The 13753-nt window shown below is 35.8% G+C and overlaps 1 protein-coding gene across 1 annotated transcript in view; it reads left to right on the top strand.

The window, feature by feature from the left end:
- The window catches only part of ZNHIT6 (zinc finger HIT-type containing 6), a 59555-nt gene extending 46317 nt beyond the window's left edge, over nt 1-13238 (top strand). Inside the window, exons 9-10 of the mRNA XM_059376996.1 lie at nt 8109-8233; nt 12236-13238. Of these exons, the coding sequence (XP_059232979.1) occupies nt 8109-8233; nt 12236-12276 (166 nt within the window). The 3' untranslated portion in view covers nt 12277-13238. The remainder of the gene's footprint in view (nt 1-8108; nt 8234-12235) is intronic.
- Nucleotides 13239-13753: the final 515 nt, after the last annotated feature.

Below are 13753 nucleotides of genomic sequence, written 5' to 3'. Positions count from 1 at the left end.
TTTGTGTGTGTTGAGTTTGAGGAGTTCTTTATAGATCTCGGGTATCGGCCCTTTGTAGTGTCATTTGCGAATATTTTCTCCCATTCCCTGGGTTGCCCCTTTGTTTTGTTGACTGTTTCCTTTGCTCTGCAGAAGCTTTTGATCTTGATGAAGCCCCAGAAGTTTATTTTTGCTTTTGTTTCCTTTGCTTTTGGAGACATGTCTTGAAGTTGCTGCAGCCGATGTCAAGGAGATTACTGCCTATGTTCTCCTCTAGGATTTTGATAGGCTCCTGGCTCTCATTGAGGTCTTTTATCCATTTCGAGTTTATCTTTGTGTATGGTGTAAGAGAATGGTCGAGTTTCATTCTTCTATACATAGCTGTCCAATTTTCCCATCTGTCTTTTAAATGGATGATACAGTATCGAATTACTATGGTATTTAGATTTGAGTAAATTTAAGAGTGAGTTAACATTTTCATTTTAAATCATTAGTATTTACACTCCACAATAAATTGTGTTCTTTTCATCTATTTAAATTTGTGAGTAACATTTTTAAATGAAATTTTATATAACCTAGTTTAAAATATACAAAAGTGGGGTACCTGGGTGGCCCAGTCTAGTAAGCGTCTGACTTTGGTTTTATCTCAGGTCATGATCTCAGGGTTGTGAGATCAAGGCCCATGATGGGCTCCATGCCCAGTGCAGTGTCTGCTTGAGATTCTTTTCCTCTCCCTCCCCTTCCTCCTCTCCTCCTGCCTTCACTGGCATGTGCACTCTCTCTCAAATAAATAAATAAAATCTTTAAAATATATATATGCAAAAGTATCATTGTTTTCCAAAACTATTTTAAGTTATATATAACCAAAAAAGTATGAAGATCCTGAATAAGTTTTCACAAACACACCAAAAAATGTTTGCTGCAAGGGTGAATTAAGATCAAGGTTAAATCGAGAGGCAAATGGTATCTTTACGCAACATAATAAATATTAATAACAATCTCATATTGAGTGCCTCCACTGTTTTTTTAGGTGCATTAGGTGCATTTTTTAGATCCATTATGATTATGTTACATTATACAGGCATTATAAGTTTTACACATTGTAAGTGATAGAGAGCCCTACCTGTAGGTTCGTAACCACCACATGGTGGTACCTAGATCCAAACCTAAGCCTGCCTGTCTCCCAGTACACTGGTATGTGTTCTCAAATGGACATAATGCATGTTCTTTGATTATGTGAAACCCAACCCCAGTTCTTAGTTATCTCTTTTTGGGATTGTTGATTGTTTTTCAGAGAGCCACGGTCAAGATGAGTACGTGCTCAAAATGCTGTTAAACTATGGCCATATTTTGGATCTAGACCTTAGAACAAAGGAAGCAAGAGAACACTTGAAGACTAGAAAATGTAGAATCAATCTGAAGAGTGTCCATACATATAAAGGAAATACGTAGAGTGAGGTACCAAATATTTTTATCAGAGAGGGACATATCCAGTGGGTTTTATGCATGGCATTCTGCTTACAGCAGTTTTATGATAAGAACTATAAATTTAGCTGCAGAGAAGCTGAAGCTCAGCCAGTTGGCACAGCTGGGTTAGTAGGTACTAGTTATCTAGGTACTTCATTTGCTAACTCTACCTACATCCCCTTTTTTTAGCACAGCCTGAAAGAATATGTGCAGGTTGGTAAGGAACAAGAGAATATATTTTGAATGTCTGCTTAGCTTTAGAATTTCTATCATGACAATTGTCCCAATGAAATTTGTTAATTATTTCTTTGACTAGTACCATCAGTAAACTGTGGGATTTATTTCTCTGAACTTGTTACCTAGTAGACCACCTCTATGTGGTAGATACTAAATAAATATTTGAGGAATTAATCAATGAATAAGTGTTTACATTTCCACATGCATTAAGTGTAATGAAGTATGTACTATATCTCCACAAGATAGGAAGGTTAAGATCTGAGAATTGACCTACCCAGAAGAAACCAATTTACAGTTACAAAGTCAGGTTTTGGACTTAGGTCTGTCTATAAGATCATGCTTTTTCTACTAACTAATCTTGTCATAGATCATGAACATAATTCCTTTCTAGTATGTCATTTCCCTGCTAGAGATACTTTATTATAAAAAAAATCTTGAGAGTATAGAATCTTACTACTGATACTAGTTGGACAACTTCTGCTTTAGAAACATTTCATCTGTTAAGTTCTCTTATGTAATCTTTATAAGCTAGCTGTTGAATAGATAACTTTTCCATCATTATACCAATGAAGAAAGTGGAATAACAAACGTTGAGGAGTCACAGAGGACCTTAAAGTCTAAGGATCTTAAGATTGGAGCCCAAGTCTCTGGATTTAAAAGTAGTTAAGCTTCAAGTAAGGATCAGGAAAGACTGAACAAATGGCATCTAGAACAAGTAAGAGCTTTGTAAGTCCCTCTTTAATGTTTTAAAATAAGTAATTGGCCACTATTTTACCCCATTCCATAGCTTTCATGCGATGGATAGACTAGAATCATTTGTTGCCGCAGTATGAACTGTTGAGCCTTCTGAAAGAGGAGACGTGTGTCTGCACTACCCAGCTCGTGACTAGTGCCCCATATCAAACACTTATAGTCCTCATTTACATAGATATATTGAAGTCCCAAAACAAAGTGCAGCAAATTACTAATTCAACCTCTGTTGGCTTTTTTTTTTTTTTTTTTTTTTAATATGAAAACTAAAGGGCCGCTGGATGGCTCAGAGGGTTAAAGCCTCTGCCTTCAGCTCAGGGTCCTGGGATCAAGCCCCACATCGGGCTCTCTCCTTGGTGGGAGGCTGCTTCCTCCTCTCTCTCTCTGCCTGCCTCTCTGCCTACTTGTGATCTCTCTCTGTTGAAAAAATAAATAAAATATTTTTAAAAAACGTAGGAAAACTAAGAGAAATTGGGTAAAAAAATTCAACTTTGGCAAGATCCATTTCTATATGACCTGGACTGTATGAATTGCAGAAGTTGTGACATAGGAGTATTATTTGGAGAAATTTTAAGTAAAACCTTTTTCTTTTAAACAGAAGAATTAAAACTCTCTGACCCCTGTACTTAGTTTTAATTTATGTATCTTCTCCTATTCTGGGTCTTTTTAACAATCTGGTTTCTTTCTTCCTTTTCATTTGGATTTTGAAAACCAATTTGTTTCCTTAATCCGTACACTTTCTGCCCTATTAAAATAAGTTTATTACTTTAAAGTTTGTATTATTATTATTTTTAAAAGATTTTATTTATTTATTTGACAGATCACAAGTAGGCATAGAGGCAGGCAGAGAGAGAGGGGGAAGCAGGGGGGAAGCCCCGATGTGGGGCTCGATTCCAGGACCCTGGGATCATGACCTGAGCCGAGGGCAGAGGCTTTAACTCACTGAGCCACCTAGGCGCCCCCAAAGTTTGTATTATTTTCAAGGAATTTGATAAATGTGGATCTAAAAGAGTTTGCAGTTGATTCAAAAACCATAATTCACTGGTATGGCCTGGAGGAGCCATACCTTAAAAACAGTTAACTATCAAATAACTGATTTATATTAAGGTTAATTTAGAGCTCCTGGCTGGCTCAGTCAGTAGAACATGTGACTCTTGATCTTGGGTTTGTGAGTTCAACTCCCGTGCTGGGCATAGAGCTTGCTTATATACATACACACATACATATGGATAGAAAGATTTTAATTTTTTTAATAGCCAAAGATTCAACCTTGTACATTTGGAATCAGTTAGTTGCACTTTTAACTCAGAAATCTAGATTGAGAAATAAATGCAGCGATTAAGGATGTAAGTTAAGTGCTATGAACATCACATAAATATCAAAACTTATAAGGGTGGGTGCTTGGGTGGCTCAGTCAGTTAATCGTGTGCCTTCAGCTCATGTCATGATCCTGGAGTCCCCGGATCAACCCCCACTAAGCGGGGAGCCTGTTTCTCCCTCTCCCTCTGCCTGCCATTCTCCTGCTTGTGCACACATGTGCGCTCTCCCTCTCTCTCTCTCTCAGTCAAATAAATAAAATCTTTAAAAAATATATCAAAACTTGTAGAATTTTAAACCTGGAGTCAATTTGGAGATCACCTCATCCGGTGACCTCCTTTTTTAGTGGAAAATGTTCTGTGGCCTAGGGACTACCATTAGATTATTAAATTTGGAGAATATTTATATTTAGTTTCAATATTTTATAGAAGGGGAGAGGGAGATCATCTAAGGAGTGTCAGTAATGGGAAATAAAGTAGTTTGTGACTTTTTAAAATTCAGTCTTCTTTTGAATTAGAAACTTTTTTAAAATCCTAATTTGCAAATAAAGTAGAGGAAGAAGTTGAGAACTTGGGCAGTTTCTTTGAAAGTTAGTAACAGAGCCAAGATTAAAAACATACCCTTGAATATCAGGACAACTTTTATTTATGTAATGTCAATCACTGTAACACCTGTTTAGCCTACTGAGCCATGCTGCCCTTCTAATGCCCCTGTAAAGCTGCCTAGAGCAGGTCAACTAGTCAGCCTGTGAGGGTGAACAAGTGAAATAACAAAAGGAAATGTCTGAGAGGATCCCTAGGGTAAAAAAAAAAAAAAAAAAAAGACAGATGTTGGTGTCTTAATTCTTCCAAACCTAAGTAGTTTGTCTTATGGTAGCAGAGCCATTCTACTAATGGGAACTCCAGAGTTGAGAAAATTTCAAACAGATAAAGCTGTCCCTTAGGATTCAGTAACTTAATGGCTTGAAAAAGAGCTAAGGCCTATAAATGTTTTAGGCACTGCCAAGCTGGACTCTACAGCTTGCCTAAAGATAATAGAAATAGAAACATTGAAAGTTCTTTTAGCTTCCTAGAAGTAAGAGTGATCTAAAACAATAGTTTGAAAGTTTTAATTCTATATTTAAAATGTAAAATGCATAAAAAAGCAAATGTGTGTTTTGTGCTTACATAGTAAGTATCATTCTTTGTTACGCTGAAGAAGTCCAATGACCTGAACTAAAGTTTCTATCCGAATGTATTTTGTTTTAGGTAAATACAAATGTAAAACTTTGTTTATGGCTTAAGTAAATGAGCTAACAGTTTCTCTGTTTTATCATTTAATCCCCGCAATAACTCTGAAGTGATACTGTCATTCTTTCCAGTTTCATGTGTGGAAACTAGGGATCAAAGAAGTAAAGTAACTTGTCCAGAATCACAGACCAATGAGTAATGGCACCAGGACTTTAACTCATGGTATTAGGCCCCAAACCCAAGCAGCCACTAAAAGTTGATGCTTTATTTAACTACAGGTCACAAAATGTTACCCTTATGTGTTTGATAACTTTTCTTCATAAACAGTTTACATAATTTTCTTTTTAAATTTATGGGCAAATTTTAATGGTAGACTGAGATACCACTAGTAGTAGAAAAGTAAAGAACTTCAGGATTTCAACTAAAAGATTATCTAGTGAAGTCAAACCTCTTTAACAGACTTGAAAGCCAAAGTCTAGAAGCTTACTGACAATACCAATATTATTGTGATTAGAAGTTTGCTACGTTTTAGGGGAAACACTAAATAAAACTCAGCAGTTCTAATGAAAACCATACAACATACCAGATTTTCATTGTATTTGAATAAAGTATTTTAAAAATAATTCATTGTAAGTTCTTATAAATGTTTGCATCCTAAGTGCTTTGTTAAAGTAGAAAGAAAAGTAAAAGGACCTGCTACACACATAAAACAGGAACCAAAATTTTTTATAACTAAATAAGTAATCCTTGTAGCTTTGAGGTTGAAGTAATGTATAACTTACTACATGTTACTTTTTAAGTATCTCTAGATGTTTCTCTGCTGGGAACATATTTTATACTGTATCAGCAAGAATACTAGGCTTCCAGTTATGTGGCATTTGAAGAATTTTTTTTTTTTAATGCAGCTTTGGAAATACAGAGAAACCTAATGAAGTTTGAATATTATGAAAAGAAATGCCTAAAATGTTAAGTCTACACTGAAAATTACCAAAAACTGAAATAAGTGGAAAACATCCTCTTATTTGTGAAATGTTTCTTAATAGAAGTCTTGTGATTCAGTTTAAATTCACAGACGATAAGTTGCTGCAAGTGTTTGTAAGATATACTACTTAAAAATTTCCTATCTGAGAATTCAAGTCTTATTTTCTCTTAAGAAAAATTTGGTTATATCCATTTTATATTCTGCTTTAAAAGTTAATCTTAAACTTTGATATCTAATTCAGTCTCATTTTCTCTTATGTATAATTGCTGCTAACTTTAAAAAAAGACCCTGCTTATTTCAAAGGGGAATAATGTTTAAAAGATGTGAAGCATTTAATCCTTGAATGCTGGAACCACTTTTAAAGTATTGTAAGCACATCTGTGTTACATTACACAGGGAGAAAAATGTATGCATTCCATGGCCTATGGGCACTAGGGTGGCTGGTTTAGGAAAACTGAGTATTTTGCATTTCATGTTTCTTTCAACATAAAAATTTTTCTGTGATTCTAAAATGAAGAATTGAATTCCAGGGGTAGGGAATTTAGTCAGGCAAACATAAGTCAAGTACAGTTCCCTCTCTTTTCACCTACTTCTACTTCTCAAAAAAAATCAGTTTCCATAGCGGGTTTTGTCTTTGCATTTTGTTAAACACTTCCCACCCCCCTACCACCTCCCTTATTTGAAAAGTATTCCATGGAACAAACTTACATATCTATACATCTACACAGGAGTTCTTCATAAGTGCATTGCATGTCTCAGTCAGCTGCAAGTTACGGTGCAAATAATCTATTACTCATTAGGAAGTACCAAAGTTTGTAAATTATTTACTCTTAACAAAATTACAGCAGATTCAAATGTATTCCAGTGATAACTTCATTCTTGATCACTTGTATCCAGTATGCTTTCTTGAGCAGGAGGGAAAAGGATGGAATTACAGCTGTCAGGGTGGGTATCCCTTAGGATTTGTGTTTTGCATATGAATATCATCTGTCATTGGTGGAGATGGAAGAAAAAAGTTGGAAGATTATGACTACATTGGTGAAATGTTCTCAACTTTTTCCTCTTTAATGTGACATGATATTCATATGCCAACATATTCCTACGTGCAACTCCTAGTGAGCTAGTGAGTGAAACTCCAAGTGAGTGAAATTCTACCCCTTTCTCTGCTGCCCCAGAAAAGCAACCAAGGAGGAAAATGTTAGAGGAATGCATTTTTAATCAATCCAAAAAAAGTTCTTTTTTTTTTTTAAAGGTGTGACTTGAGAGTTTTATACCTTAAGGAACATTAGCATCTAATTACCTGTGACACATTTGACGGCTATGTCATGATACCTTGAGTGGTAAACTTCATATTCCTTAAATTTTGTGCTTTAGCCTCATCTAGAAACTTAAACCTGTTTTATTTTTTTTAATTTCAAACTAAAGGAAGACCTAATTAATCATATGGCAATGTAAATTTCTTATTTATAATTAGAATGAACTTTTTCCAAAAGTATTCCTAGCCAGTTATTTTAATACCATATGTTCCTGGAAATTATCATGAGATAGTTTTTTGTTTTTCTTTAAAGGCTCAAACTAAATATATTTGAGGAATTTGGATTTTGAACTAGTCATTCCCTGATCCAAGAAGAATTCATGACACATTAAACCATAGATACTGTATAAAAGTTAGCCTTTATTCCTTGATCTGAAAATGACTTGTTTTCAAGCTTTTCTAATATTCAGTTATTTGATGTGCTCTTGATTTAGCTTTAGAACCTGTATAGTAATAGCATCTGATTTTTTAGAGGTATTAAACTTACTATATTATAAGGAAATAACAATTGAATTAATGTTATTAACATTAAAAATATTTTTTAAAGATTTTATTATTTGACAGACAGAGATCACAAGTAGGCAGAGAGGCACACAGAAAGAGAGAGAAGGAAGCAGGCTCCCTGCTGAGCAGAGAGCCTGATGTGGGGCTCGATCCCAGGACCCTGGGATCATGACCTGAGCTGAAGGCAGAGGCTTTAACCCACTGAGCTACCCAGGGGCCCCAACATTTAAAATTTTTTTAATGTAAGGGACTCTGATATATCGTCTTTATTAGTAACTTTGAGTATTAAGGATGTTTTTTATTTTTGTTTTGCTTTTTTTATTGTAAGGTATTATGAACTGGATCCTTACAAAAGTCTCCGTGACAATTTGAGGAACAAAGTGATTATTGAATATCCAACATTACATGTGGTATTAAAAGAATCCAGTCATGACTTGGAAGTTCTTCACCAAGGTAAATGTAAATTTGTTCCTATAATGCTTAGAGTAACTCTAGTGAAACTGAGCACTTACATGACTGTCTTTATTTCTTTATATATATGTTTTCCCCCTGTATTCACACACTTACCTGAATTTGCTCTATAGCTAGCTATAGTTAATGTAAAGAACCAAATGAATGAGCTACTGATTCTGTCATGATGGGAGCACGTAGCTTATAATATCAGTTTAAAATGAATAAGTTTGTCTCTAAAATGACATTCTTTGTCTTATTAGGGTACTACAGGCTTTTGTCTTTTTTTAAAGCTAATAGCCTTTAAGTAACAGTCTGTCCAATATCAGATAAATTTACTCTCTAGTTAAAACTCTTTCTTTAGAGATTCCTAAAATGAGGGATTATAAAACATTTTTAGTATTTTACCTTATAGAAAGAGATAATGTTTGAAAAAACATCAGGTTTAAAGTTAGAACTATGCTTAGAATAAGCTAGTGCCATTGACTTGACCTTTATTTTCTTTTTTTAAACGCAGTGGTTTTATTTTCCTTGATGTTTGTTTCTTTGGCTATATTTCTTGTCATTTTAGTGATTCTTTAAAAGTAGATACTGTCCCTCTTTGGCGAGTAATGAAATTGGAAGTATAAAACTGGAAATGTGTAAAAGCTTAGTATCTAAAATGACTTATCCATCTTTGCCACCGCTGGTTAGAATGAGCTACTTGTGTTTCTAAATGCAAAATCTAGAGGATTTATAAAATTCAAGAAATTACTTTTTAAAAGACAGAGAGGTGACTCACTCAAAACCATTAGATACCACTATTCAGCTAAGAATAATAGTTACAGGCCAAGTTTCATTGTAACGGTCTCCAGATGACCAGTGAATCCTTGGATTGGCTTGAATCTATTTTTTAAATGATATTACTTGAAACATACAGTTTGGGTTTTATTGTTATACCAGCAGTATAGGCTGAAATAGGCAGTAACCTTTGTTTTAAGGTTTTCTTTTACACATGTGTATAATGGGGTTTTTTCTCGGCAGAAGTGAATAGGAGAATTTTTTTTTCAAAGCAGCCAAAATTTTGTCAGCATCACAATTCGAAACTAGAATTTTAGATAGCAAATGTTGAAGTTTCTAATAATCAGTTATGGACCTCTTAATCCTTAGATTAATTCTTGACTTTACATTTTTCACAATTTGAGAATATCTGGTTTTTTCTCAAATTACAAATGTGTTATAAATGACCAATTTCACTTTTTTTTCTTAAGCTGTGTAAAACTTTACTTTTTCCTTCATATAATTCACATGGCTCTCTAAATGTTGGTTTCAGGGAAAGTTGTTTAGTAATGTGGATTACTAGCCAGGGCAAACATGTCTGTGTAAATAAACAGAGCACACACAGCAACTCTTTCACCTTGTTTAGGAATGCACACTGAAGGAAGGCTTCCTGTAACGAAGCAGAATGAAAAGGCTACTTTTGTAGTGTACTTGGAACCTGATTAAGTAAAATTTGCTATTTTTTGGTGGGTATATGATATTTGACTTATTTACAGGAAGACAAGTGACTAGTTCTTTCAGGATAGAGGATCATTTAGAGCTGCTGTGGCAAAAATTTAGCGAGTCTGACAGGATCTTAAGGACCATACCAGTGTTGTTACATCATAAATACACGCACTTTAAAAATAATGCCGGGTTTTTTGTACATGCCTTTCTTTATGTGAAATGCACACAATTTTGTCTGTGCATTTCTTTGTGTGAAATGCACTTCAAGTTATCTGTTTCTTTGAACATTTTCATAACTTTGGATATCCTGCAGGATGGCCCCTTAATGCAGGAGGAGGCTTATATAAGAACAAGGCATTTTCTTTGGAAAGCCTTGAAATTCCTTCTCTCTCTGGAGGCAAAAATGTTGGGATTTTGATCTTGAGTTCATAGCACAAGGTGTCTCTCTTCTCGTTTGGGAAAAATGTGTTTCTGGGCCGGCATTCAGTAGTTTTCACACTTGATCATTGTTATAATGTTTGGTATGGTTGTAGAGTGCCGTAATTTCTTTTCAAAAGTCTGCTGGTATTGATGGGCAATAGGCAGGTGTTGTTTCTTTGCTTTTTAAGGAATGTAAAAGGTTGACTGTAAAAGACTGAGCAGTTAAGGTAGCCCACTAGATTAGAAATGTGGAGTGCTAACCACCCATCTTCTGTTAGTCCAGTGGGAAGTGCTTAGAATGGTGTTACCTGCTTCATAGTTCCTGTTTGCCAAAGTTAGCTAGGAGCTTTAAATGATTTAATAAGAGCATGCTGGGGGCACCTGGGTGGCTCAGTCCGTTAAGTGGCTGCCTTCAGCTCAGGTCATGATCCCGGGGTGCTGGGATCAAGCCCCACATCTGGCTCCCTGAGCAGGGAGCCTTCTTCTCCCTCTGCCTGCTGCTCTCCCTACTTGTGCTCTCTCTGTCAAATAATAAATAAAATCTTTAAAAAAAAAAAAAAATAAGAGCATGCTGCTTTTTCAGTCTTAAGAAACAAAGAATGGAATACAATAAAAGAAGAAAACGGGCCACTTCAGGAAGGAAAGAAAGAGAAGTGTTTTCCCCAAACTGCAGTAGTACGAAGTTCCACTGATTTAAAAATATCAGCAAAATGTATATCTCTCTTGTTCTAAAATAACTCGAATAGAAAATGTCTCTGCCTTTTGACAAGGAACCCAGCCCCAAAGTGAGGACTTCAGTTAGTGAAAATACATAAAGTAGGAGCTACTCATCAATCTCTTGGTGGGCCAGTGTATCCTTTCATCCATTCTGTCTCCCCCTCTCTCCTCCCCTCATTCTTCCTTACCCTCTTTGTTTTCCTCTCTTTCAGTGTGTGTGGCATATTGGGGTGGGGAGATGGGGATGGATCTCAGGCACAAGAACACACATGTAAACTTTACAGTGCAGTAGGTGCTCTAATAAAATGTGTATTAATTGCAAAGAAAGCCAGAGGAGAAACAACTGACTTGTATTATCATGGAGATACTTGAAGGATTCTACTAGAGTTTGACATTTCACAAGGATCAGGACTATATCTTGGATTGAACCTGTTTCAGTGGTTTGCTCATAAAAAGGGATTTAGTAAACATTTCAGTTGCTGGGATGATCTTAAATCTAGGTACCATCGGACAACCCCCAAGGAACTTGGCAGTTGAATATGAGGCAAGATCTAGGTTTATGATTCTAGCATCAGCTCTTACTAAGCTGTGGCCCCTTGAACATTTTCTCTGCCTCAGAGCTTTGTTCCCCTCATCTACAAAATGGAAATAAATGGCTATAAGCCTGTAGCAAAATAATCTGTATTTTAACCTTAATTTTCAGTGTTTTAATATATTATTTCCTTTTAGCTGCTCTGTGGAATGAGATAGAGCTGTTACTCTGGTTGACTTGCATTCATGTTGATTCAGCAAGCAGGCTACACTGGGAAGTTAGATATAAGGAGGAAAAATCTAGTCTCCCTTCTTAAGGAGCTCTCAGTTTAGTAAGTGAATCGTAGTCTTGCTCGCTCCAATCAGGACTGCTCCTTTAAAGGAGCTCCATTTCTGCTCTAAGTTATCTTTCCTGTGAAAGGAAGATGGCGATTAGCTAGTCCTCTCTCAGCCCACATTCACTCAACATACACTGACCCTCAATTTTAAGTTTAAAAAGAAATAATGGAAAATTTAATTCCAAGCACACTTGGCCAGCCCATGTGATGATAGTGATCTTTTCAGTGGTACAATTATGGGATCATAACCACACTGTGAATTGACCATTCCCAAGTCTTCCACAGAGTCAGGAAGGATGTTGCCTCACAAAATATAATTGCTACTCTCAGACATCCTTTCTTTATTGTGGCCAGATCTGTATATTCCGGCTGCCTGGAACATGACATGGTTTGTCTGTCCCCATGAGCAGTGCTGTTGGTATGCATCGGAAGGGAGGAGAGAAGAAGGAAAAACAGAACAAGCTAAACAGAAACAGTATAAACACTTGACTGTATGTTTACTTATTTTTTTCAGTGAAAAGTGAATCTACCAAGAACATTGGCAATCAAAATTGAGCACTTCTTCTGGAGGAAGAAGGCGAAAATTCCCAGACCGTTGCAGAGGACTGACTATGCATTGACTAGCTGTCGGATGGCTGGGATACTGTCAGTGGGTGGTTGACATTTTTTTTTCTCTGAGAGTAATTAAACAATCTAAAAATTTTTTCAGAAAAGGTGTATATTCTAGCCTGGTGGATTGACTTGTAAGGCCCTTATTCCTAGCACCTGACCAGCATAGTGCTTATTTTAGTTTGGCCCAGGGTTTTAATATGCTTGAGTCCATAGGCTGAAAACTTCTTTTGTATGTTAGTTTGATGCAAGACCAAACCCAAGGATCACCTGTGTCAGCCACAAAGTTGGCAGTCTCGTTGGTAGAACCTCACTAAACATAGAAGCCATGTGACTTACCATGTAGCCACAGGAGGACTGGCCCATCGTTGCCAATTCTTGTCTTTGGGATTTACTTGTAACTCACCCTCTTGAGAGACTGAGTGGGTCTTTTTAACTTGGGTAGCATCTAGTATAGCGTCACATGTAAAGGATAAATAAATACTATTAACTGCTAATTCTTATATTCAGTTCACAAAATCAGTGGCTTCTCATTGTTTGAACCCTCAGTGCTCACAAATTTGACTCTCCTTGTTTGCACAATGAGCTGTGTCTTATTATGAATTCTGTGCCTTTCATCCCATTCCCATTTCACTCTCCTCATTACCACACAGGAGTGTTGTGATGAGCAGTTTTATGCTGTTTTGAAACATCCAGCAATAACTAAAGAAAGAAACAATTGGAACTCTTCAAAGTGTTACTGGAATGTGCATTTATATATATATACATGGCCTAATTTATACCTCATGGGCGCTCTGTATACATTATGATCTCACATACTGAAATTAAAGTTTCCTAGTTTTATTGGAATTTATACAGTTATGAAATTGCAATATGGCTATAAAAGAGTAAAAGATTATTACATCTGTGTTGCATCTGTGTACTTAATGGTTAAGAAAACAATGATAAAATGGGACATTGGTGAATTCATTTTTAGTTTAAATTGGAATAAGTTTTAGACCAAAAGGAAGCCAGAGGCATTAATTAAAGAGGCTTGGGAAAAAATAGAAATATGAATTAATAATAAGAGGATGAGTATAGGAGAAACTTGTAGAGCACAAATACGTGTAACTTGAGGGTCAAAACTGGAGAAGCAAATCCAAAGACAATAATGCCACAAAGACCCTTAGTATAAAAGTAATAGTGGAACTGTGATTCATAGAAAACGAGGTCTTGCAATTTGAGGATTAGTTATACTTCCAAAACAACTTCAGGAATCTTCCTCATACAGTGAAAGGTTTGTGTAGAATTAGGTTTTTCAGTATTTCTAAGGAGACAACTAAATGGGATTTCAAAGGATTCCTCTTTAATCTAAAAGTAAAATTTGTTTTCTTGAAACAGGCAAAAAATCGAATGAATCGAATCAAATGTGTCACAGAATTGT

This window comes from Mustela nigripes, chromosome 14 (assembly GCF_022355385.1).
Source record: "Mustela nigripes isolate SB6536 chromosome 14, MUSNIG.SB6536, whole genome shotgun sequence".
NCBI classification, from domain to species: Eukaryota; Metazoa; Chordata; class Mammalia; order Carnivora; family Mustelidae; genus Mustela; species Mustela nigripes.
Note: the sequence above shows the minus strand (reverse complement) of the source record. Positions and strands in the feature narration are given on the sequence as shown.